Raw genomic sequence first — 26,009 nt, forward strand, 5'->3', positions numbered from 1 at the left:
AAATTGGTCTTACGGTATTGTACTAACTACCTTGCTTGTTAATTTTATATATATATGCATTATTGTATTTTCACTTGAAATAGTTACATTTAATGAGCATAAAATATATATAAATATAATTAAATTGTTCTATATGTATGATAATATGTATATATATGCAATACTCCATATATATATATATATATATATATTATTATATTTCTACTTTGATTTTGATTTTGATTTTACATTGCTCGGAATAATAATAGCCTTTGACACCTTAATGTGTTTTTCAGCGGACGCGTCGGGAAAAAGAAACAGAGCAATGGAGCTACAAAAAAGGATTTATTTCAGAAAAATGTTTTCGGAAATACTAATATTCTTTTATAAAAATTTTTTTCGCATTAACCAAAAGCTACAATGGTCTGTTTCGGCGAAACGCGTAATGGTATTTAGCCTATTTCGTAGAACAGTTTTTTTTTCCCTTGAAAAGCCAACTGAGAGTACGAGTGGGCTAATTTACCATTTTTCCGCTATTTAATTATTGTTTTTGTAGCTTGTTTTTGATGATTTTTTTGTGTCTTTATTCTATTTTTTTTTTTAATTTTGATTTTAATTTTTATGTATAGGCGTATTATATATTGGCAATTTTTAATTTTAATTTTTTTATGTATAGGCATTTTATAGATTGACATTTATAATCCATGTTTTTTGTAACTTCCTTATATATATATATATATTTTCCGTCAATCTATTTTTCATGTGAGTTAACTTTTCACATTTCACAACGGTCAGATTCATTAATTTTTTTCGTGCATTAGCAAGTCTTCCAGCACTAAAATTTGGCAGTTTTATCGTGCTTATACAGTTTTTCCAGTTTTACCAGACAAATTTCTTATTGTTTATGTAGTACTATGTTACAACATTTCGTGGAGCTACAGTTCCTGGTAACTTTTTAGCAAGGTTGCTGCAATGTTCCTACCTACTACTATTCTTTCAAATCTTTTTGCAGCATTATGCGCAAAAGTTTTTGAGACCAGATAGGTCTTACGTCTAATTACCAGTTAGCTTTACATTTTCTTTTTCAATTATATATATATATATATATATATATATATATATATATATATATGTTACCATGAAAGACCGAAATTGGAAAATGTCGACTTTCATCGAAGAATGTCAACATTCACCAAATACGTCGGTGAAAGATCGAATATTTCTTTACATTCTTGTACATTCGGACCCTCACTGGTGTATGTCGACAATCACAGATATGCTCTGGCGTAGGTCGAAAAGAGAGGAGTATATGTACATGCTGCCATTCCAAAAAGAAGTGTTCCACAAATAAATGCAGTTGTAAAAGCAAGGACCTCTTGTGCAATTCAAAGTGTCATAATAATTTAAGTTGTTGCAATAAATAAGATTTGAATCACATAATTTGGTAAGTTTATAACTTCTATTATTTTCCTTTCTCATTTTGAATGTACTGTGTGTTTTAAGTTCTTATATTCTTAAATTCTTATTCTGAGTCTCAAGTGCATTTTTTCGCAAATGAATTAAGGAGAAGGAAATATAATATTCTTATATGTTCGACATTCACCATTAGTACATGGTGAATGTTGACATTCTCCGGTGTAAGTCAGAAATAAGAGTATTTGAAAATATTTCGGACATACACCAAGCGACTATGTGAATGTTGACATTCACAGGTGAAAGTCGACATTCTCCAGATTTCGGTCTTTCATGGTAACATATATATATATTGTGCATGTTTGTATAATGTTATACTTTCAAACATCATTTAGTATTATTTATTTATTCCCCCCCCCCCAATAGGTAAATAAATAATCTTGCACAGTATACAGGGAGTGCACTTTTACCGCTTTGCCTCAGGTGAAAATGTATGTAGGCACGGCTCTGCTTAGGTACTGCATATAATAACTTGGAATTCTGTAGAATGACAAATGCTCTTTACGCAAAGTATGAAAAAAAGGGGCCAAGAATAAGGTTATTACTTAAAAGATTTTCTCTCCTCAAAAATACAAATGTTATCTTGAAAAATAAAAAAGTGCCATTAAAATATTTCTATTCAAAATACATAATGAAAAATAAAAGTTACATGAAAAAAATTATGCCTTCCTAATTAAAGAAAATTTTCATATAAAAAATAAAATTAACATATCTGTTGAAACGTGGAAGGCTTGAATGATATTTTGAATTTACTTCATTACTTTTCCAACCACAGACATTTCATATTTCGGCACTTTGTTTTACACATACACTTGACAAAAAACTCTTGGCCACTTCCAATGGACTGAACAAATGCAACTAACCGAAGAGGAATTTCATGGTCAGGAATACCTTCAATTCTAAGCAAATTCTTAGAACATAAAATTAACTGTGATCTCGTATATAGTTATTTTAAAATTCTTTCAGAAGTTCCAAATCAATAGAAACTATCCTCTGTGACATTCATTAAACTGCCAATATATTGCATGAATTATGATATACTTTCCCTAGACATTGTATATAATATAGAGATGTAATCTGCATTTTGCCAGTTTGTCATTTGAGATTCCATAGAATGCCTAGGCAATGTGTAAAATGTTTAATCATTTCCTACATTGTCAGCCAGTTTTTCGCACTCTATAATATGCCTTGGTATTCTATAGATTGGTAGATTTCATACTTTACCTGTAACATGTGTATTTGTATCTTTTATTAGTCAAAGATTTTGAGCATCAGTAATGCTACTATGACATTTGCCCACATTAATTCAAATTTAGGTTGAAAGTGGAATTTGACAAATTCCTGTTACTATAACTCAAGAATCTCAGAATTCAATATTTTTTTTAAATGCTCCACTATGCAAAGCGATTACAGTCAAAAACTTTGACATAATACTTTGACATTAATATTTTATCCAGATTTGAATTCAGGTCCACTGAAATACAGATGCAAAAAGGACTTATACAGAATAAAGCTATCATGAAAGATGATATTACAGTACAAAGTCTGTAATCCAGACATCCATTAGCCGGAATGATCTATAATCTGGACCTCAAAGCCACAAACTTTTTTCCATATGAGTTTACGCATGCACATAAGACTATTCAAGACTTTAAAAAAATTTTTAGCATAAAATCTGCTGTGTGGAGCATCGCAAGATCGTGGGAGGATGTGTCTCCAGATACGTTAAAAAATGCTTGGCATAATTTATAGCCAGCTACCATATTTCATGGTGAGGACGATGAAGCTGATAACCGCGAATTTGAAGGTTTTCGGACATCGCAAACTACAGGTGAAATTTTCCAGTTATTGGGTTTTGTAAAGAAATGTCGAGAAGTGGTAATAAATGAAGATGATATAACAGAAGTTTTTCATTGCGACGACAATGCCCCAATCATCAATCAATTAACGGGCACCGAAATCTGTAGTGTGGTTCTAGATCCAGAAAGTGCTGCTTCCGATAGTGAAGAAAGTGACAGAGAGGTTATTGAAAACGAAAAAATTTTGATTGACAAGTTAGTCGGTATTTTCGATACAGCAATTACAGGACTTGAACAATGGAACTTTGTAACTGAACAAGAAATGTATGTTTATAGCATTAAAGAGAATGTATTAGCACAAAAAGCAAAGCAACTTGAATTGAAAGGAATGTTTAATAAAGTAAACAAATAAATATTAAACTTTTTTTTTGTAAATTTTGATACCCTTTAGATCATAATTGTTCTTTATTTCATAAATCACGGTTTCATATTTTTAATTGTATAATTTCTGCATGCCATTTTACCAGATTTAAATTGACGATCTATAATCCGGAAAAACTCCTAATCCGAAATTGTCGAAGTCCCGACGAGTCCGGATTACAGACTTTGTACTGTATACTGCAGCAGAAAAAAAAATGAAATATGAATTTAAGAACAAAAAATTAAATGAAAGAAGTCAATCATCTTACATGTATGGTATAATTATTTGTTAACAAACTTATATCAGACATTAAAAATTTATAGTTACTGGAAATTCATCCTGACCATCAAGATACAAATATTGAATAAATGCTAATGATTTTCTTGAGAATACTAATATTTTTATACATTATTATAGAGAGCTATTTTACTACTTATATAAATTTCTGTGCAACTATTTGTCTTTCATCTAATAACTTTTTAAGTTATATTAGAATGATTTTTAGAAAATAACTACTTCTATAGTTTTTTTTAAGCTATATTAGTATGATTTTTAGAAAATAACTACTTCTATACTGTAGTTCTGATCTGTAGTCTCAAATGACAACTTATAAAATTAAGGAGGAAGAAATCTTATTTTGGAGAATTTTAGTGTTAATTACATATAAAATTGATCTGAAAAATAGTAATACTCACTTTAGCAGCACAAGGTGTACAAGCTTTTCCATCTAAATCATATACTTCTCCTTTATACACCATTCCAAATGAACCTTGTCCTAACTCTTGCAGAAGTTTAACTTTTTCACGAGGGATTTCCCATTCATCTGGTACATATACTACAGTAACAGAAATATTGTATAATATTTTGGGGTAAAAACAGAGCAAGATTAATACTTTTAAAGGATTAACCTTCCAGCACGCGGGATTGTGCAAAATTTATGACAAATTAAGTTTTTAATGAACATTTTTTGCATATCGAAGCCGAGACACCTGAAGGTCATTTCCTCCACACGAGGAGGTCTGCTAATTTTAATTAAGTGCTCCATTTCTCATTATATCACGCCACATCCACAGCTTTTAGCTATCGAAGCTCTAGCTATTACACTCACACCAAACACATCATGACCAATCACAATTATCTCCACCTATTTTCCTATACACACACATTAGTAAATTCTGTGAAAACAGATTTAAAACATTTTTAAACATTAACATTCGAGTTATCATAGGTGAAGACTTTAATGCACACCACTGCGCATGGAATTGATGGGATATTAATAAACACAGACGCATAATTCATAGCATTGCCCAAGTGGCCAATATTAACCTAAATTAAAACCAACACACACTGGGGATACCGGTTAAACCAACACACACTGTGGGATAGGTAGATCATCTATTATGGACTTTTTCATCCTGAAAAACATTAATTCCCCAAGTTATGTAGAAAGTCTATCGGAACTATCCTCCGACCGCAATCCTGTAATGATGGAAATTACTACCAATTCCTACAATACACCACACAAAAGAGCTCTTATTACTAACTGGGCAGGATATGCCAAAGCTCTAAATAACACTCAATACCCTGCCAATACGAAACATTCGAGGAATGAGTTAGAAGCTTTCACAGAAGAACTCACTGATTAATTCCACAATGCATTATTGAACAATAATAAATCTGTAAGAGAAGACAAGATATACAAGAACAGTGCCATCCATGAGTTGATGATCAGAAACAGAAGCCCAGTTCACTAGCAATGGCAGTGCTTCAGATGTCCCACGGATAAAATCTTATTAAATCAACTAAATCAGCAAGTCACGACTCTAATAAAAAAAAACATGCACAACTCGACTGGGCCATGTGGAGCAATTCATAACGGAGGCGATGAGGCTGTACAACTCGGACGTTAGTTTCCCCCCTCACCCCCGCTAACTGTGATTGGACTTGATCCAAAAAAAAAAAAAAAAAAAAGAAGGAGAAATATTCTCTCCTTGTATGACTCACTTCTCGCGTTATGCAATGGACAGTAAACAACGCTTGTAATCATCGCTATATTTTTTTCTTCATATACCTAATAAATATGTTATTTTGTGTTTGCTAATATAATGATCGTGTTCCTTATCTCCGCAGCTTGGATTACACTTTATTAAGGTAAGAACTTTAATTCTGTTTTATTCATCTGCTCGTCTCGATTTAGCGAAGTTGTAACAGTAAACAGAAATGAACCACGAATACCTTCAACAAAAGATTATGAGACCGAAAATATGTTTACTTCAACTAAACGCATAAAATATATTGAGATAAGCCATTAAAAATAAAAAACAGAAAAGATACTTTACCATAAATTATCGCTGGATAATCCGAAAAAGGAAAAGCCAAGCCTGTCTTCAAAAGCGAAACAAAACTGCATAGTTGCGTACTTCGCATTCGAAATACAGAAGCAGAAATGGCTACTAGCTGCGAAAATAAATATTCGATCATGAAACTAAACAATAACAACTATCAAGTATGGAAATACAAACTTGAAATGATCCTGAAAAAGGAAAATTTATGGGATTTAATAGCAGATGATACACCAAAAGAAATAAACGTCGAATGGAGAAAACGAGATGAACAAGCACAAGCTACCATTAGTTTACTCGTAGAAGACAACCAAATCGTATACATAAGAAATAAAACGACAGCCAAAGAAATATGGAATGAATTAAAGAAAATACATGAAAGAAAGAATCTTTCCAGTAAACTTTACCTTCTGAGAAAGCTGTATATGTTAAAAGCAGAAAACGAATACAAACTCGAAGAACACGTCAACAAAATGCTCGAAATCGTAGACGAACTGCGAGGAATCGGTGAAGAAATAAAGGACAGTCACATTGCAGCGCTCTTCCTAAGCGGCTTACCAAAGAGCTACGAAAATCTCATTACAGCTTTAGAAGCACGCCCAGAAGAAGAACTAACGCTGGAATACGTAAAAACGAAACTCATCGACGAATGCCTGAGAAGAAAAGAAGGCACGCGAACAGAAGAAACGACTGCCTTCAAAACGAATTTTAGCACAAAATTCAAGCATTTAAATCAAAGAAGATGCAATTATTGCAAAAGAATAGGACACTCAGAAAAAGAATGCAGATTTTTAAATAACCACAAAGAAAAAGATAAAAACGAAAGTAACTCATTTTTCAAGAATGAAAAGCAAACAAATAAAGGAAATTATGGAAATAAACAGAAAACGAAAATTGCTGTAAACGAGGATACACATGAAGATGAAAACGAAAATAAGAATCATGAGAAGACTGAGAATTACACGCTCGAAGTCACCAGAGAAAGAAAATCTCAAAACTCAAACTAGTCAGTTGACTCAGGTGCTACTTGTCATATGACCGATAACATAAACTTTTTCACCAAACTGGATAGAAGCAAAACTGAGCAGATAACAATTGCTAACGGCACGCAGATGAAGTCCGAAGGTATAGGAGAAGGATACTTATACTGTATAGACGACGAAGATAACGAAATAGAAGTGAGACTCGTAGATGTTCTGTACGTTCCTGACCTAGAAGGAGGATTGATATCCGTACGAAAAATTACAAAGAAAGGATTCCCAGTTGAATTTGAAGAAGATATTTGCAGAATAAAGAAGAAAAATAAAACCACAGGATATGCTAAAACAGAAGAAAATTTATACACCATAGTTGAATCGCAAAGAAGAAAAGCCAAAATTGCAGCTGCAGAAAGAAGAGAAAATAGTATAGATCTTTGGCATAGAAGGCTAGGACACAGAAATTATGAAGTAATCAAGAGGCTAAAGAACGACGACCTGGCAACCGGAATAAGAATTGACGGAGAAGCCAAAAAGGAAAAAGAATGCGAATGCTGTATCAGAGGCAAAATGACTGAATTGCCGTATCCCAAGCTAAACAACTATAGAGCAAAATCAGTTCTAGACTTGATACATTCAGATATCTGTGGACCAATCGGTACAACATCACTAGGAGGAAAGAAATACTTCATAACATTCATCGACGATCATTCGAGATACACAACGATCTATCTGCTAGCTACAAAAGATGAAGCTATCTCCAAATTAAAACAATTTGTAACCATGACGAAGAACACATTTGGAAAGAAGCCAAAAATCTTAAGAACAGACAATGGAGGAGAATATACAAGCAAAGAGATTGAAGACTATCTAAAGGAAGAGGGAATCGAACATCAAACCTCCCTAGCATATTCACCGCAACAGAACGGTAGAGCAGAAAGAAAAAATCGATACTTAATGGAAATGACAAGATGCCTGCTACTCGATTCAAGACTCAAAAGAGAATTTTGGGGTGAAGCCGTAATGACAGCCACCTATCTACAAAACAGGCTACCATCAAGATCAGTTGAAAAAACACCGTATGAACTATGGAATAATAAGAAGCCGAATCTAAGCCATATCAGAGTTTTCGGCAGCACAGCTTATTGTCGAGTTCCAAAGCAGAAAAGAAGCAAACTAGACGAAAGAGCAGAAAAAGGAGTTCTTGTCGGATATAGTGACCGTACTAAAGGATATAGAATTTACATGCCACATGCAAACAACGTCGTGATCAGAAGAAGCGTAATATTCGATGAAAACAAAAAAGAAGAAATGCCTCGTCAATTAAACGATCAGCATGAGGAAATAGAATGGCCTTTTAAAGAAAATAAATTGACAGAACCACGTCCAAATGATATTACAGAGGAAGTAATTGAAACAGAAGAAATTCCCCCATTACCGAGAAGATCCCACAGAACGACTAAAGGAATCCCACCAAACAGATTCTCATACATGGCTAAGAATGAAGAAATTAAAGTTCCTAAAGACTGGGAAGAACTTCAAACTTGTCCTACCAAAGAAAAGGAACTGTGGTTAAAAGCTACGAAAGAAGAAATGAAAGCACTGAAGAGGAACAAAACATGGGAACTAGTCGATCTTCCAAAAGGAAAGAAAGCAATTGGAAACAAGTGGACATTTAAAACAAAATCCGACGCTTCAGGAAATATTATCAGATATAAAGCTCGTTTAGTAGCTAAAGGATATTGCTAACAAGATTAATAGTGATGGGAGATTTAGGTTTCGCTCAACAGGAAGCGAACATCGTATTCGAGGACAATATATCATGCATAAATCTTTCCCGAAAAGAGAAAGGAAGCAGTTACACCAAACACATCGATGTGAAATATCACTACGTATGTGATCTACAAAATCAAGGGATTGTTAAATTAATACACTGTAACAGTAAAATGATGTATGCGGACATGTTCACAAAACCTTTGCCCAGACAACAGCTGGAGTTTTTATTAAAAGGAATCGGGCTTACTGTAGACAAAACAGCTCATCGAGTGGGAGATTGTGGAGCAATTCATAACGGAGGCGATGAGGCTGTACAACGCGGACGTTAGTTTCCCCCCTCACCCCCGCTAACTGTGATTGGACTTGATCAAAAAAAAAAAAAAAAAAAGAAGGAGAAATATTCTCTCCTTGTATGACTCACTTCTCGCGTTATGCAATGGACAGTAAACAACGCTTGTAATCATCGCTATATTTTTTTCTTCATATACCTAATAAATATGTTATTTTGTGTTTGCTAATATAATGATCGTGTTCCTTATCTCCGCAGCTTGGATTACACTTTATTAAGGTAAGAACTTTAATTCTGTTTTATTCATCTGCTCGTCTCGATTTAGCGAAGTTGTAACAGTAAACAGAAATGAACCACGAATACCTTCAACAGGCCAAACACTTAGAATCACTCTCAACAGTTGATAATTCACTGTGGAGTGCGGTTTCTAAATTTAAACCACGCAACACGAATATTCCGCCCATTAACGGCCCCAACGGGATCACTTACACTGATTTTGAGAAAGCTGAGTCTATTGCAGGTCACAACGCTTTTCAATTTTGTACACACAACATCTCACCATCAAACAGAACACTCAGTTATGTCCCTCATTACCCAATTCCAATCATAAACACACACAAACAACACATGCTTAGTCATGCCTTCAGAGGTTATTAGTTATATCGAGAAGAGAAAAAAACTGAAAAAGCCCTGATTTGGACAAAATCAGCACCAAAATGATCAAAGAGATGTGATCAAAGATGCTTTGTAAATTCATCAAACTACTAAACGCAACGAAAGGATCCCACTCTGGCTGCATCCTACAGACTGATAAGCTTTTTATCGACCCTGAGCAAAATTGCAGAAGCAGTAATACTGAAAAGAATTCCAAGATTTCCTACTGGATAATAACATCCTCATTCCACAGCAGTATGGTTTCAGAAGTAAACATTCCACCACCCATCAATTCTATCATGTCACCAAAATGACTGCAGATGGATTCAAGCAGAAACTTATCACTGGAGCTCTCTTTCTCGATATTTCAAAAGCCTTTGACTGTGTATGGTTACAGGGCCTCACCTACAAATTAATCACTCTGGGTTTCCCAGATTACATCATAAACCTATTTAATTCCTATCTTTATGATATACACTTTGCCATTCATTATAACAATACTCACTCCCTACGAAAAGTAACTTCTGCTGGCTTGCCACAAGGAAATTTACTTTCGCTCACTTTATTTTTCAATTTATATGAACGACATCCCACACAACCCCGTCACTACACTAGCACTTTATGCAGATGACATTGCAATCCTTTACCAAAACGTGTCTATGGCCGCAGTTGTACAAACATTACAAGAACACATCCATGCACTAGAACCCTGGATGATAAAATGGAAGATAAAAACGAATGTTGATAAGTCTGAAGCTGTTTACTTCACCTATAAAAGGAACATAGACCTGGACATCACCCTCAAGATGTATAACGTCAGCATTCCCTGCGACAAGCAAGTCAAATACCTCGGTGTCATATTAGACCAAAAACTCACTTGGACCCTACACATTACACATATCTTAAATAAGTTTCCGAGTACTAAAACTTTACTCAACTCAATTGCCCGAAACTCCGTTTTATGTATTGAAAATAAAGCAAAGCCAAAATATAACACTCAGAAGAATGACCAATAGTTCCTGGTTTTTCAGGAATGAGGCTATTCATAACGAACTGAATATTGATAAAATTAATGTGTGCATTGCAAAAATAGTGAAGAAATTCTTCAGTAATATTGGAAAAGTCCAAAATAGCTCCATCCCCAGATTGAACTATGACTATGCAAGCAATGACAATAGAAAAAGACCAGGAGTGGTCTTTCTCCACCTAAATGATTGAAACTTAATGTGCTGGTACAATTAGTATCAAATCTATTTTACATTTTAAATAATATTTATATATATATTTTAGATAACTTCATGCATTTAATTTGATTTCTTTCGACATGCATAAGTGTCGCCATCTAGGATCAATTTGCTGCTTTTATTTCTTCCTCATTTTAAAATTACAATTGTTGAGATAGTATTTCTCAGTACGTACTATAATTCTGGAATGATTTTTAATAAGTCTCTTTCAATAGTTGTTTAGACCTACCATTTTATTACACTTCACGATCCTTTCACTTGATTGTTAATATTTTATTTTACCTTTTACTTAATTATGTTGTTAATATGACTTAGAATATTAACTTAGCCCTGCCCCCTGACCAATGCCTGAGTTTCAAGTTAATCCATTTCCTTTCCAGCTACCCAATTGGATCTTTTATACCAGTAGCTTCTCTCCCTTGGCCGAAGGACTTCTCTCTCCACCCATGCATCAACCATTTAACTCTGTTTCCCTTTTCGGCCAACAAATCCCCATCGTAAATAAGGCTAAATACCTTGGCATTATTTTCAATAGAACCTTCACCTGGTCAAATCACATAAATGAAATCAAGAGAAAAACTTTCGGCATCATCAGAAAACTCAACTGTCTCCTATCAAACTCTTCCGGCCTCACTCTCGCAAGGAAAAAGAAAATCTACATTTCAATAATCCGACCGATGCTCACGTACGCTTTACCGGTATGGGCGAATGCCAAAAGTTTGGAGATCGATAAACTACAAATAGTAAAAAATAAATTTCTCCGTTTAATTACCGGAGCTCCCTTCTTCATAAGGAACAAAAACCTTCACCACGATCTCCACATCGCATACATACAGGATTATATCAACAAGCTAAATGCAAATTTCTTTAGAAAAGCTACAGCAAACACCCATGCAAACTTTTCAAACATCCTTGAATACGAAATATTCGAAGATTATTATTTCAATAGACCATATGCTGCACACATCATTAACATGCTCAATGCAGACATCTAACCACACTCTTATTCACAGGAAATCACCCCTTCATTCACGAAAAGACTCCATTTCCCACCTGTTTGACATGCAGAATACATAGCCATGTGGTAAAGCACGCAGCTACTGTCTAGGAGATCCGCAGTTCGATACCCAGCCGTAAAATGTTTCACGAAACCATCGCAACTCCCTGGCGCACACATTAAAAGTACCTACATAAAATTAAAAAAAAAAAAAAAAAAAAAAAATGAATGTCACTGAAAAATCCTTTTACTGCAATAATACATCAAAATTTTTTACATCCCTTACAAGTAACCCCGACTCTGTCACCCCATCCACCGCCACCAGATGGCGACGCACGCTGAAATTTCGCATCGCTCTTCTCTCTCTCTCCCTAGCATCCTCTCAAGATTTCTTGCTTCAGGATCTACTTGATTTACCCTTACTGCCAGGTTCCCTCGGGATATCTATCATGCTACTGGGAAGTACTGCCTCAGTGCAGTAGAAACCCAGTATCATACAATTAAGTATCTAAGTATCATCAACCATTTGAGCTACAGATGCCCGGATATTAGCATGCCATTCCATTGGCTCTGCAAAATTATCATGTTAGCTGATCTAGTAGCCATTTTTGCTCTTTCTTCACCTTCCGACATTGTACATCTGAGTGACTGTACTGACCTACCGATCTGTATATGCGAGAGGCTCATCACACAAGATTTTTCTCTCATCTGATTTTGCCATGATATGTTAGGGACGATATAGTCTTTTCCGCACGAGTTACACACAGGATGCGTCTACCAGGCTAGGTGCCTGAAAAAAGTGTGCAAACACCTGAGCCTTCTATTCCTCCTTTCTACCCTTCCCCACATCATGGAATGTGCCAACAGGAAGTCATTTGACTTTTTTTTAACTGGTCTTTTGTGCTATGTGGTAGCTTTTTCATAAAATTTACAACACACACGTGGTCGTGTTTTAAAATTCGTAAATTTTTTTTTTCTCAAATATTTTGTAATTTTGTGTTATTAATTGCTGTGCATTATTTTGATTTGAATACATTTGGCTCTGTAAATTTTATATCGATTTTCATGGCAAAAAAAAAAAAAAAAAAAATATATGCAACCAGCTGATTTTGCTCGGATTCTTCAAGAATTATCTGATGAAGAAAAGGAAGACAAGGAAACCTTTGGATGGGAAAACAATAGAGATTTCCATTCCTTATTTTCTTTTATTTCTATTATTTAAAAATAAATAAAAGCATTAAAGTTAGTTTAAAGTGCGTTTTTAAAAAGTAAATTTCCTTGCAGAAGTAAGTAATGCTAAACTTTCTTTTTTTCCTACCGAGGTGTTTTCCTTTTTTATCGTCTATACTTGTCTTTGAAGAATATTAAAATTAGCTTTGAAATATAATTATTAAATAATAAATTAAAAATTTTCTATAATGAAATACATCATTGCATTTCCATCTCACTAACATTACTTATATTTGAATGTGATATCATTTGTATTTTGCAATAATAAGATTAATATTTTATTTCTTAACAAATTTATTATCAATATTCACTCATTACTGTCATTTTTCGTGCCAAAAACGGTAAAATAACAGATGTCGTAAAAAATACGATGCGCGCATGCTCATGTAAAATTGCTAAGCGCGCATGTTGGAAGGTTAAAGCACTAAAAGATTTTGGTGCCCCTACACCACATTTATAACTGCTTTTCTCTTCTCTCTCAGTCTTGGTTTAGCTGCATGAGACATTCCAGAGTAAAACTAGCAAGAAAATTTTTGTGATGCCCCCTCTCCTGAGTCCATAAAGACATATTTGCATACCTTTTGCTTCTTTAATGATTTAAGCACATGTTTGATTTGCTTAATAGTGACCCAGCTGTGCTTCCAATGAGAAAATTAAATGAGTTGTTACAGAAGACTCTAATGACATAGCAATGCCACAGAGAAAAATCATATTGAAAGTGGCATAAAGATAGGTCTTGAAATTAACTTATGCATGCACACCAGAACTGTCAACCATATTAGTTTGGTTTGGTTTGCTTGATTACAACAAAGCATACGAGGGCAATCTGATCAAAGGGAAGGATGCCTTCGTAGAGGAATTTCTAGGAGAAACTGGTTCATATACATGTTACACATGGAGAATATCACAAAAACAACCAAATAGCAGCCTATTCAAATGGAATTGAATCTAGGTCAGACTATCAGTGTTTAGCAACTTTAGTGCTGAACCACTTGATGGGCTCCAATAATATCAGCTGAAAAGCTGTCAGAGTTCTGCATTGAACAATTTAAAAAGATTAATTCTTGGCTTATATTGAAATGTCAAAGCTTTACCATAAAATTGCAAAATTGTATAATATTGCAGAATTATAATGAGCATTCACTAATGGGAAACATAATTGAAAACTGCATATAATGAACAACTGAATGATTTTTTTTTTTAATGGAAACTTTTCTCGTAGGAACATATTTTTTTTTAATTACAATTCAGGCTGTTAAAGAAATCAGAAATATTTGGTTGTATCTAAATAGCAAACTTTCTTAAGCAGTGCAGATTCTCTGCCAAGCTTTAGGAACCAATGACTACCTAAAATTTCCAAAAACCAAATTTTATAAAAACCAACTCCCCCAAACCATCAGTATTCACAATAATAATAACGCTAGTCACAAAATGGATAATTATAAAACCTCTACTTCTGATAAAGACGGAAAAACATCTTCTAGCAGAAAAAAATTCCAAATTTACTCCTATCTTAAATAAATCCTATTCTGAAATAAATTAACAGCACTAAACTGATAAAAATTTAATCTAATTTTTTCGTGATATAAAGGAACTCGAAAAACATCTTTGAAATCAATTATTCCAATTAACATTTCTATAAGTAACAACTCACAACAGCTAAGAAATGTTGAAATACTAATAGGCACACTCATTTGATTCCTAATCTTTGAAGAAATGAATATATTCCAAAATAATATTTAAACCTGTGCCTTACTTTGATTTTTCAACCAGATGCTCTGCTAGCCCAAAGGTAAAAATTCAATTCTTTGCCATTTCCCCAAATCCAAGCACTCAATGATGCAGTCAGTACTTTGGACACTGAGCCTATAATCTCATTGCTATTTTGTATTTTTTCAGTAATAATGTAACATAGTAATTAGATTAGATATATTAAAATAATAGTACCATTTATGAAATATTTAAGTAAAAAATGAATAATTATGAAAACAAAAAGTTTCTATTAAACCAGAAATTCCAATGTAAAGTATATTGCAAAACAAAAATTTCAAGAAATAAACAACAGCTAAAACTAATTCTCAAATAGAAGATTTACACTTCGTACTTCAACAGAATTACAGCAGGATTAATTATTCACAAATTAATTTCATCTGCACCAGGCATATTTGCTTTACTGCATACTGGATACTGGATTGGATTGATTGCTTAAGGTGTTCAAACTGGTTTACATTGTGTCTACAAAAGCTTGCCTTCTTTTCCTTCATGTTCTTTGGTTGTTACTTATTTGCAAATTTACACAGTATTTCCTAAACTGAAATATTCAGAATCAAGAATATTTCAAATTTTAAGGCATTTAATGAAGGGCACAGCTTGTGATCAACTATGCTTTGCTGTATATTAGTGAAGCTTAACACTGAAAACCTTTAGAATCTTAACACTAGTTCTCATTTTATATAAAGTAGAAGTATTCACATGTAATCTTTCAGAAATATCCCTCTCTCTCTATATGCAATGTTGTATGATCTTAAATTCACTAGTGCAAAATCAAGTTATTCTACTACTTGCGCAATTGCTGCAAAGTTAGTTAATAATAATTTATTTACTAAAGAATATTGATTATATTATCTCCTAAGATTAATTTTAGTAGAATTATCTTAAAAGAGTGAATCCATACTTAGTAAGTTCAATTTCGAAAAATGTTTTAAATTAACTTGAATATAAATTGTTAAAAATGTTTAACGGGGACTTGAATTAAATCATGAATAACAAAATTTCAATTGTATAAAGAAATAAATTAAAAGCAAGTAATTAAATTAAATGCAAGTAATCATTGCCATTGATTCGAAATTAGTTGACTTTTCAAGGGGAACAAACCAACTCCCATTCAATGAACAATAATCAAGAAATAAATACGAAGGTGTTTCGTCCTGTACTCGAGTAATAAGGCGATGCCAAACCGGCAATTCAAGCTAGGCCAAACATTTCCGTGAATAGAAGGGATTAAGAAACAATGCAGAGAACCAAAGAACTCATTTCGATTAAGCATCTTAGCTAATTCAGTTTTGAGTGAAAAGCAATTTCTGCAGTAAAATTGATATCGCTCGAGTAATTGTCGCCCAACACCCTCGGGTCCATACATTTTAATTCAAAACTATTTGTAAAAATTAAACATTGGAAATTGTCATTATGAAATAGAATTCAAAGTAATTGAAATAAACATTAGAAAACTACAAAATATAAGAAAAAAAATGCAATCTTTGCAAAAACAAATCAAAAAATAAAAAATAATATTTTTTAAAAAAATATATAATAAGAAAAGGGAATGTACATGAAGATATAAAGGCCAGAAAAAGCATTAATTAACTTACGTTCTTTCTAGTGGGGAGTGAGCAAAGTGTTCTCTTCGCGTCTGACTCAGAAGGGTTGTGTTTCAGAAATTCTTATCGGTAGCGGGGGCTTTGAATTATATCAGTCAGTGAGACTTGTGTGAAGTAATTTTTGGTAGTGGGAGGGACTGGGAATTCTTGAGGGACGTATGTTGTGGAGCTCTTATTTGAGTGAAACCGTCTGTTAAAATTTTTTGAAAATACTAGTGAATGGAAATTAATTAATTTCTGGCTAATTGTCATGTCATAACGATTAAGAAATTAAGAAAAGGAAAAAAGGAATTTTCACTGTCAAAGAGCTATTTGACGGACTAAAGATTATGAAATAGGCCCATTTTTTTAGTAACAGCATAAGTCTGAAGACAATTAGTTTTTTACATTATATACAGCTTAGTAATTACCCTATGTACAAATCCTTCAACTGACAGTCATCCAACTTATACCGCCTTCTCAGGTTTAGGAACAAATTATCATACCCCTATCAGTTAAATGATTTAGAGTGAGTATTTAACGCCTGCTCTTTTAAGGCAATGGTTAATAAATTGATTGGGTATTAAGATTATTTTTGAGAATTTTAATAAGCAGCAAAATTTCGCGTTGTAGATCTATCGCATCTGTGCAGATATTTTTAATTCGTTGTATTTGATTTATTAGTATATTGTTAATTACTTTTTTGGATATGTTGGAATTCCAATTTATTAATTTGTTAGTATTGAAATTGAAGTTTCTTGTTATGTCAAAAAGTAAAATTTTTTTGTAGTTAATGATTTGGAGATCTAGTAATCAATATTCTTTAGTATATATATATATATATATAATATACTATATATAGTAAAAGGGCAACTATCCAGCATTCAACTAACAGGAAAGCTCAAGTAATACCCAAAATATTTTCAAATTTGATAAAAAAAAATTTTTAAAAACAAAATATAAGCAAATAAGAGATTTGTAACTCTCGCATAAAGCACAATAGGACTACAACTCGAATAAAAGGAAAACTGTCAGCAAACATTTAGCACTAATAATGGATAAATGCGATATCACAATATTCATAAGATCTTTCTTTCTTCACCTTTATGTTCATTATCGGTTTTATGTAAAACTGATTATTTCAGGATAAGTCGGTTTAATTTTCATAAAAAATGATGTAAGTATACCACTATTTATCTGTTTTTGAATCGCATTTTGAAAATTTTCAAAATTATGGGATCTGGCCATCAAGAAATTTATGACCTATGTGAAAGTAGATAAATATTGGCTGTGCAATGCAACATATTATGACAAGCGATTTAATTTTTTTATGTTATATTCATAGTATGTATGTGTTGATTATCTAACTAAATAAATAAGTAAATAAAACTGATCTGTTCCTTCAAACTTCACCAAATTTCATAGTCATTGGAAATTCGAAATCGAATATGATGTTTTACTTCAGTGTTTATGTCTGAAATGCCCTTTTCTCTCTATCAAAATCTCACACAGTTTATATGTAGGTGTTTTATATTTAAACTGCTATTAAATATAATGATTCTTTTTATAATTTTAGATTATATACTTTTTCTTTCATTCATTTAAATGCGTATTTTATGCATTCAATTACCCAACATTTTTGCCTATCCAGAATTATCATTATTATCAACATTAAAGTTTCAAACAGATGTAGCTCAAGCATGTTTTATGTGAGGGATTTGCTGAGAGAACAAAAACTCGTAATTTTGAATATGAAAGGCTTAACCTGTTATTAGAATGGCGAGTTATAAATCATATTTGAGGGTAAATTAAAGAGACGGGCTAATAGCTATTTACTAATTCAAGCGTATACAGAACAATGCATATATATAGAGAGAGAGAAATTAAATTTGCAAAAATGCATTTTATATTTTCAGCAAAACTAATGTAATCACTAGAACACAAATTAAGTATTTTATGACAAAAAAGTCATACATATTCAATTTATATAGAAAATAAGTCAGAACACAAGTATTACGTAATATAAAATCTACTCACCTAGATTAGAGCTCATATATTCAGGGTTAACTGATGCATAATCAACATAATCTGGAATTCTTGGACTAAATCTGTGATGCACACAATAGAACAGAAAACCATTTAATAAAGTGAAATGCTATCATATGCTCAAGTAAAATGAATTATACTCATGATCTTACTTTTTTAATTACAGTCATCCCTCACATAAAACAGTTTCATTTAGCATAAATTTTAAGTTGATGCTGTTCTTATTGCAAACTACTTTAATTTAACAAGGAAAGAATTTAATATGGCAAGGTCTTTAGCATTTTCATATGAAACAAACTCAGGAAAATAATTGATGTAAAAAAAAGCACTGAAAATATAAGTCATGATAGATGATATCAAGGAATACGAGAGCTAAATGAAAAACTTCTATCTCAGTGTGCAACAGAACTTCTTGAGTCCAGCTTAGACCAGACATAATCTATAGTTCTAGGTGAAACTATCAACAATGGACATGATTTAGGCATTAATGAAGTAGATTGTGAACATGAAGAATTTACTGAGGAAGAAACTGCTTTTCAATGTAAAATGATTTTATATTAACTTCAGAAAATGATTTACACTAACATAAAGTTAAAGCAGTAACTTACATGCTCAGATCCAAATCTTGAAAGAAGCATGCAAATTTGCCAAATGATTGGTATAGTTAAACTGTCTCAAATGCAACCTTGACAGGCTTTCTGCCAAAATACATCCATCGTCCAAAAGGAGTGCTAATTACATAAGAGATCTCATGAAAGTCCTCTCTTTGGTAGAAAGAGAGGATTTATATGACCAAGGGAGGGAAAGTTCTTATAACATCGCTTGATGCTGTCATCAAATGACTAATGCAATTTTTATTTTCAAGGGGGGGGGGTAACATACAGATTTGCAGAAATAAATGCTGAGATTCACAAAGGTTTGCAGCCCTGAAAAAAAGAATGTTGAAATTCTTTTCCATAATTTTTGAATTTTACATTAACAACACTACTAACTTTTAAAGATAAGGTGGCTAAAAATGAGGGAACTATATTCTTTAGAGGAAGTATTCTTTTTTGCAGTAAAGAAAATTGATCAATAGATTTCCACCTCATCTGCATGGGATTTACCTAGATCATAGCTGATTTTAATGCAATATCTGCCAATATTGTGGTCAAAACGAGTTCAAATGGTTAAAACAAAGCATCCAGGGTTCGTACACATTTTAAGTACTTTTAAGGACCATTAATGAAAAAAAATTAAGCACTTATCAACAAATGGGAACTGAATAAATTCAATTTAACAAGGAAAGCTAATATTAGTTATGCCTGAACTTCACTTTTGTGATACCATCCTAAGAATAAAATAGATCCACAAGTAGAATGCATTATTATTAAACATAATTTAATAAACATAATTATAAAACAAATTTGAGAATAAAATCAACGTTATGAAATTTATCAGGTAGCATTACATATTTTACCCTTATAATAGTTAGACATATTTGAAAGAAGATTAGTGACATTTTATTTACGTTTTACTTTTAGCTTTGTGTTCATCATTTTTTTTTTTTTTTTTTTTTATGTCTCATTTTGTCATGTACTTGCTCAGTTGAAGTTTTGTAAATAGCAGGTAGATTTTATGTCAAATGGCATAGGTTAAAATGAGAAGTAAAATCATAATTGTGATTCATTACAGAAGACTGGCTGTTGCCACCGCTGCTGCTTGCCTAGAGAGAGGCCTGCTGATCAGAACAAACTTGAAAGCCAGATGTAGGAACAGTTGGCAAGTTTTGAAAGTTAGTTATGCACTGCCTATCCGACGTAGTTAAGTTTCATAACTTCGTGTAGAGTTGTAACCCAGTTAATATATATTTTAAGGCTTTAATCAGCCACTAAAGCACTAGAGGTGGTAAGTTGTTTTTTATTATTTAAAGTCTCACTAGATGTAAAGAATTAAGTTTTACGTTAATTTTTACTTTTTGTGCTGTATCGTGTGACTATGGTAGAGATTAATGAAAGGCAATATATATTTTTAATATATATTGCTTTAATGTGCTCACTTTAATATTCAGAAATAACTTTTAAGGGTGACCAGTTAGTTACAAATAATTAAATTAGGTAGTTAGATATCCTTAGTCATTATAGATTTACATGCCCACTACTAAATTTGTTTTTAAAAATATTTGTTAAAAAATCACTATTAAAATTCCAATCTATTAGTCTATAATCACAGTTTAAAATAAATGTAATGATATTGATTCTTAAACAATATTAAGATAGCACATTAAAAGTTACAAAAGATTCACATTTTGTAGCAACAATATTCAACAAAATATTTATGCTTCTGGTTAATTTATATCAATTTCCTTCTCTTATGCATCTTTTCTACCAGTTAGTAATTTGTTTCAAAATGCAAACCAAAAAATTCAAAAGATAAATATATTTATCAATAAATTACTAAAAATATTTGTCCAAAATATTAATTCATATTCAAACTGGCAGTTGTAAAAACATACAAAAATTTCAGATGATTAAAACTAAGAACCTCCTGCCAAATTTGATTGAAATTAAGGACTTTTAAGGACCAAAAATCAATTCAAAAAAACCTAAGGACACTTAAGGACCATACAAACTCTGATTTCATAATAGTGCTAAGAAATTGCTACATAATATCATTATAAAGTACAAAGTCCGAGATCCAGACCTCAAAGACACCACCCAGCTCCCCCCCTTTTTTTAAATTTGTTTGTCTAAATACTTTATGTATGTGCATTTGATTTCTCTCCTCCACGCATAATAAAACATGTGCAAACATTTCACTTTGGCACTAATTAAAATACCTCGTTATTGAGGAAACAATCATTTTAGCATAAAATTAGTGTGATCAATAATTTGGCTCCGTAGCTGCATATCTACTTCCCATGCATCTCAAACCAAAACATTCTTGTACATAGACACATATTTTATACCTCTGACGCCAACCTGGCGAATCATTATTTATTATATTTTGCTTTCATCACTGCATGTTTATCAACACATTACAACTTGAACATTACTAATTACTAATGTTTAAAAAAAAATGCCTAAACATTTTTTTTTAAACATTAGTAATGTAATAACAAAGTGCATGGTAACCTTTTATGCTGACATTACTCTTGATGATAATTTCAGATTTAAGTTAAATGTGCTAAGAAATGTTGATGAAGAAAAATTTAATAAAAATTTCTTTCCATATGATAAAAATAGATTTTGTTAATGATATTCATAGACCAAAAGATTACAGTTAGTGCTATCTGACTTGAGAATAACTGATTTGTTATTCACGTAAACCAAACACTTGGACCAGAGCTCATATGCCACAATGGCCGGCAGAACTTAGGGTAGACAAAATTTTTGGAATTTAGAGAAGCAACGAGCAACAAAATTAGAGGATGACAAAATTTTTAGAATTTAGGGCAAGCACTGGGACTCAAAATTAAGAACTTAGGGAGATGCTTGGTAGCAGAATTTAGGACCCGCAGAGATTACATCAGACAGGAAGATATCTAGAGCCTGATGATATTAGCAGTAAGATAGATATCTAGCACCATATCCATATCTATGTAGGAATTTATTTATTCAGGACTTAGAAAAGTCTTAAGTATGTGAAAGAAAGAGAGGCTAATGTAATAAATTACTAAAATAATACAATTTAGTCTTAATTGCCTCACAGCACAATAGAAGCAAAACAAAATTTAGTGGAACAACTTGTCTTTTATCGACAATCTCACAATACATAGCCAATGCTGTTAAGCTAGGCTAAAATTATACTTTACAGATTCCAAGGAATTTCGGTTAATATAGCTGATAGCGCTGTTCCTTAACTTTCTGATTTGATCCAGCTTATTATTTTTTGCAGGCTGTCATTATTACATCATGAAAATTTCTGCTAGCTTTTAATGTATCTGATTTCAATTTGGATGTATATTGGAAGAAAAAGAATCAAGGTACAAAATGAAAGAGTCATTTTTTAATTAAAATCAAGAAAATATCACTTATTCATGACATTTTGACGAACTTTGAGAGACTTGGTGTTGCCAACATGGTAAATATAAATGTACCAAACTAACACGCCTCCTTACATTTATATTTACTAATTACAAATAACATAGATATAAGCAACCTTTTCATCTTTATCATTTACAATTAAGCATAGATATAAACAATAACATTCAACACTTAACACAAATTATTTTTAAAAAGTTTCTTTCATTAACTTAAATGTTAAAATCACAGTTAAACACAATTTAGTTAACATAAGGACATTACCAAAATCTATTTCATTTCAAACCTTCTCTGAATTTCATTTAATCTTTCCTAAAGGCTTAGTAAAGATATCTGCAATATTTGATTCTGAATCAATCTTTACAATTTCAATTACTCTATTTTGAACATTTTCGTGAACATGATATTGAATTTCCATGTGTTTTGAATTTTTAGTGAAGTTCCCATAATTAGCAATGGCCAAAACTCCTGAATTAGCTTCATAAATTTTAATGGGGTGAGTTATATCAGCAAAAACATCATTCACAACATTTTTCAAGAAATTAATTTCTGTCACAGACTCAGATAGAGCAATATATTCAGCAAACGTGGAAGATTTTGTCACACAATTTTGCTTTTTAGATTTCCAGTAAATTGGATTACCAAATAATTCAATAACAAACCCAGTAGTTGACTTTCTTTCAACAATATCACCTGCCCAATCAGCATCAACATAACAATTCAAAATATAATTTTAAGATTTTTACTATAGGTTAATTTTAGATGTTTTGTTAAGTACAAATACTTTAAAACTCTCAAAGCATATTTGAAATGTGTTTCATCATAACAATTTTGAAATCTACTTAAATAATTTACGCTGAAAGATATGTCTGGTCTAGTACCATGACTAATATACAAGAGTGCTCCTATTAGATTTCTATATTTGACATTTTGATTTAAATTAGATTGGCTTAGTTTAAGATTAATCTCCGTTGGTGTATCATAAAGCTTTGAATTTTCAATACCATACAGTTTACCTAAAGATTCAATATAATTTTCCTGACTCAGTGCTAAGATATTACTTTTCTCATTATCATATTCAATATCAATTCCAATGTAGCTTTTTACTTTATTTAAATCCTTCATTTTAAATTTATTATGTAGTTGTTCCTTAATATCATTGATTACCTGAGTATCTTTGCAACATATCAACAAATCACCAACAAATAAAAGAATATGTACAAATACATCATTTTCAGATTTTACATAAAGACAATAAATCATATTTACTTCTACGAAATCCTAGACTGTCAATATACTCGTTAAAACACTCATACCAAGCATGAGGGCCTTTCTTTTAACCCATATAGTGTTTTCTTTAATTTATACACTCTATTCGAATTATCATTATAGCCTTGTGGTTGTTTAACATAAACCTCAGACACAACATAACCATTTAAAAAGGCAGTCTCAACATCCATTTGATGAATATTTAAATTATACTGACAAGAATATGAAAGTAACAATTTTAAGGTTTGCATCTTAATGACAGGGGAGTAAGTATTCTCAATACTATATTTTTGCTGGAAACCTCGAACCACTAATCTAGCTTTAAAAACATTACCTGGTTTCCTTTTGAATACCCACTTCACATCTAGAATTGCTTTATCCTCTCGTTTAGTCACTAGTGTCCAAGAGTTATTTTTAACAAGACTTCATTTCCCTGTCCATTGCCTCTTTCCAATGTCCAGCCTCACTGCATGTTGCCACCTCCTCAAAGTTACCTGGAACTGTAGAATCACAAAAATTTGCACTAACACAGTAGTACCCGAATTCTTCATGAAATTGAACTGGTGGTTTGATTTGCCTTCTTGGTCTCATTCCAATTTTTGTTTCATCTTCATTTATCACACTGTCTATGGAGTTATTATTACTCAATTCACATGACACTTCTTGAGGTTCATTCTTATTTGTATCATTATTTTTATCTTCATCATCACAACCTACACACATTATGTCTTCTTCAACATGCCTGACAACTATTATTCTGTTATTCATCAAAACTCTATATCCAACTTCTGTATATCCAAGTAAAATTCCAAATTCAGCCTTTTTATCCTTTATATCTTTCTCTTTTCTTCTGGTATTCTTACATCCACTCTACTTCCGTATAATTTCAATTCATTAGCAGAGGATTTTCTATTGAAAAATATTTCATATGGTGTCTTCTTTACAACAGTATTTGTTAATGTCTTGTTTTTCAAATAAACAGCAGCTTTAATTACTTCAGGCCAGTAACGTCTGTCAACTTTTGCTTCGGCTAAAAGACATCTTGCCATATCCATTATAGTTCTGTTGTAACGCTCAGCAGTACCATTTAATTCATGTACATATGGTGGGCATGACTTTATCTTGAAACCTTTTTCTGTTGCAAATTTGTATATCTTGCTATTCATATATTCCCTACAATTATCACATCTTAGTTCTTTGATAGTCTTCCCTGTTAAATTTTGAATTTCATGTACATATTCAATTAAGCAATCAGAGACTTGATCCTTAGATTTGATACAATAAATTTTTGCCAACTTGCTATAATCATCAATAAAACTCGCAAAGTATTTCTCACCATTACATCCACTTGTTCTGTGAGGTCCATTTACATCTGTATGTATAATCTCCAGAATATCTTCTGCTTTTCTTCTATTATTCTTGAATGGTAAATTGTGCATTTTATTTTCAATACATATGGCACACTTCATATATTCGGTTTCTTTTTCTTTAGGGATTCTTTCTAATAGCTGATCTTTGCACATAATATCCAGATATTTAAAATTTACATGTCCAAATGAACGGTGCAATTTTTCTTTTAACGTTAACTTACTGTTGGTCAAATTTGCAAATATTTTACTATTTTTAACATAACTCTTTACTTTATATAATCTTTCTTCTTTCTTTGCTATTGCTACTAATGAACCATTGACATCATATATTTCAGAGAACTTTTCTTTTGAAACTATTTTATGATTATCAGTAATCTTCAAATAACTTAATAAATTTGCTTTCATTTCTTTTACATAAAATACATTCTTCAATGTTATGATAGATTCAGAGTTATATACAGGAAAAGGAACTATTATATTGCCAACCTTTGTAACTTTCAAAATCCTTCCGTCACCGACTTTCACTTGAATAGGATCCTTCAAAGTGACTTGCTCTTTGAAATATTCATCACTGTTTATAATGTGGTCTGTGCATCCGCTATCCAGTAACCAATTGATTTCATTTTTATTCGTCACAGAAATTGCACTGAAACTTATCATGTTACTTTCGATAACAGTGGTGTGAAAACTATTGCCTTGATGACTGTTTATTCTCTGGTTAGAGTATGTTCCACATTCACGATGTTCCCTAAAAGCACAACTAAA

General features: G+C 32.1%; 1 protein-coding gene across 2 annotated transcripts in view; it reads right to left on the minus strand.

The window, feature by feature from the left end:
- LOC118191077 (insulin-like peptide receptor) overlaps window positions 1-26,009 on the minus strand; it is a 586,597-nt gene that overhangs the window by 54,804 nt on the left and 505,784 nt on the right. For both annotated transcript variants that reach the window (XM_085817406.1, XM_085817405.1), the window contains exons 19-20: window positions 18,575-18,645; window positions 4,368-4,507 (exon numbers count right to left, since the gene is read on the minus strand). In XM_085817406.1, coding sequence (XP_085673532.1) covers window positions 4,368-4,507; window positions 18,575-18,645 — 211 coding nt within the window. The remainder of the gene's footprint in view (window positions 1-4,367; window positions 4,508-18,574; window positions 18,646-26,009) is intronic.

The sequence above is a fragment of the Stegodyphus dumicola genome, chromosome 5 (assembly GCF_044657685.1).
Source record: "Stegodyphus dumicola isolate Sdum_Otavi_A_Nest chromosome 5, ASM4465768v1".
Lineage (NCBI taxonomy): Eukaryota > Metazoa > Arthropoda > Arachnida > Araneae > Eresidae > Stegodyphus > Stegodyphus dumicola.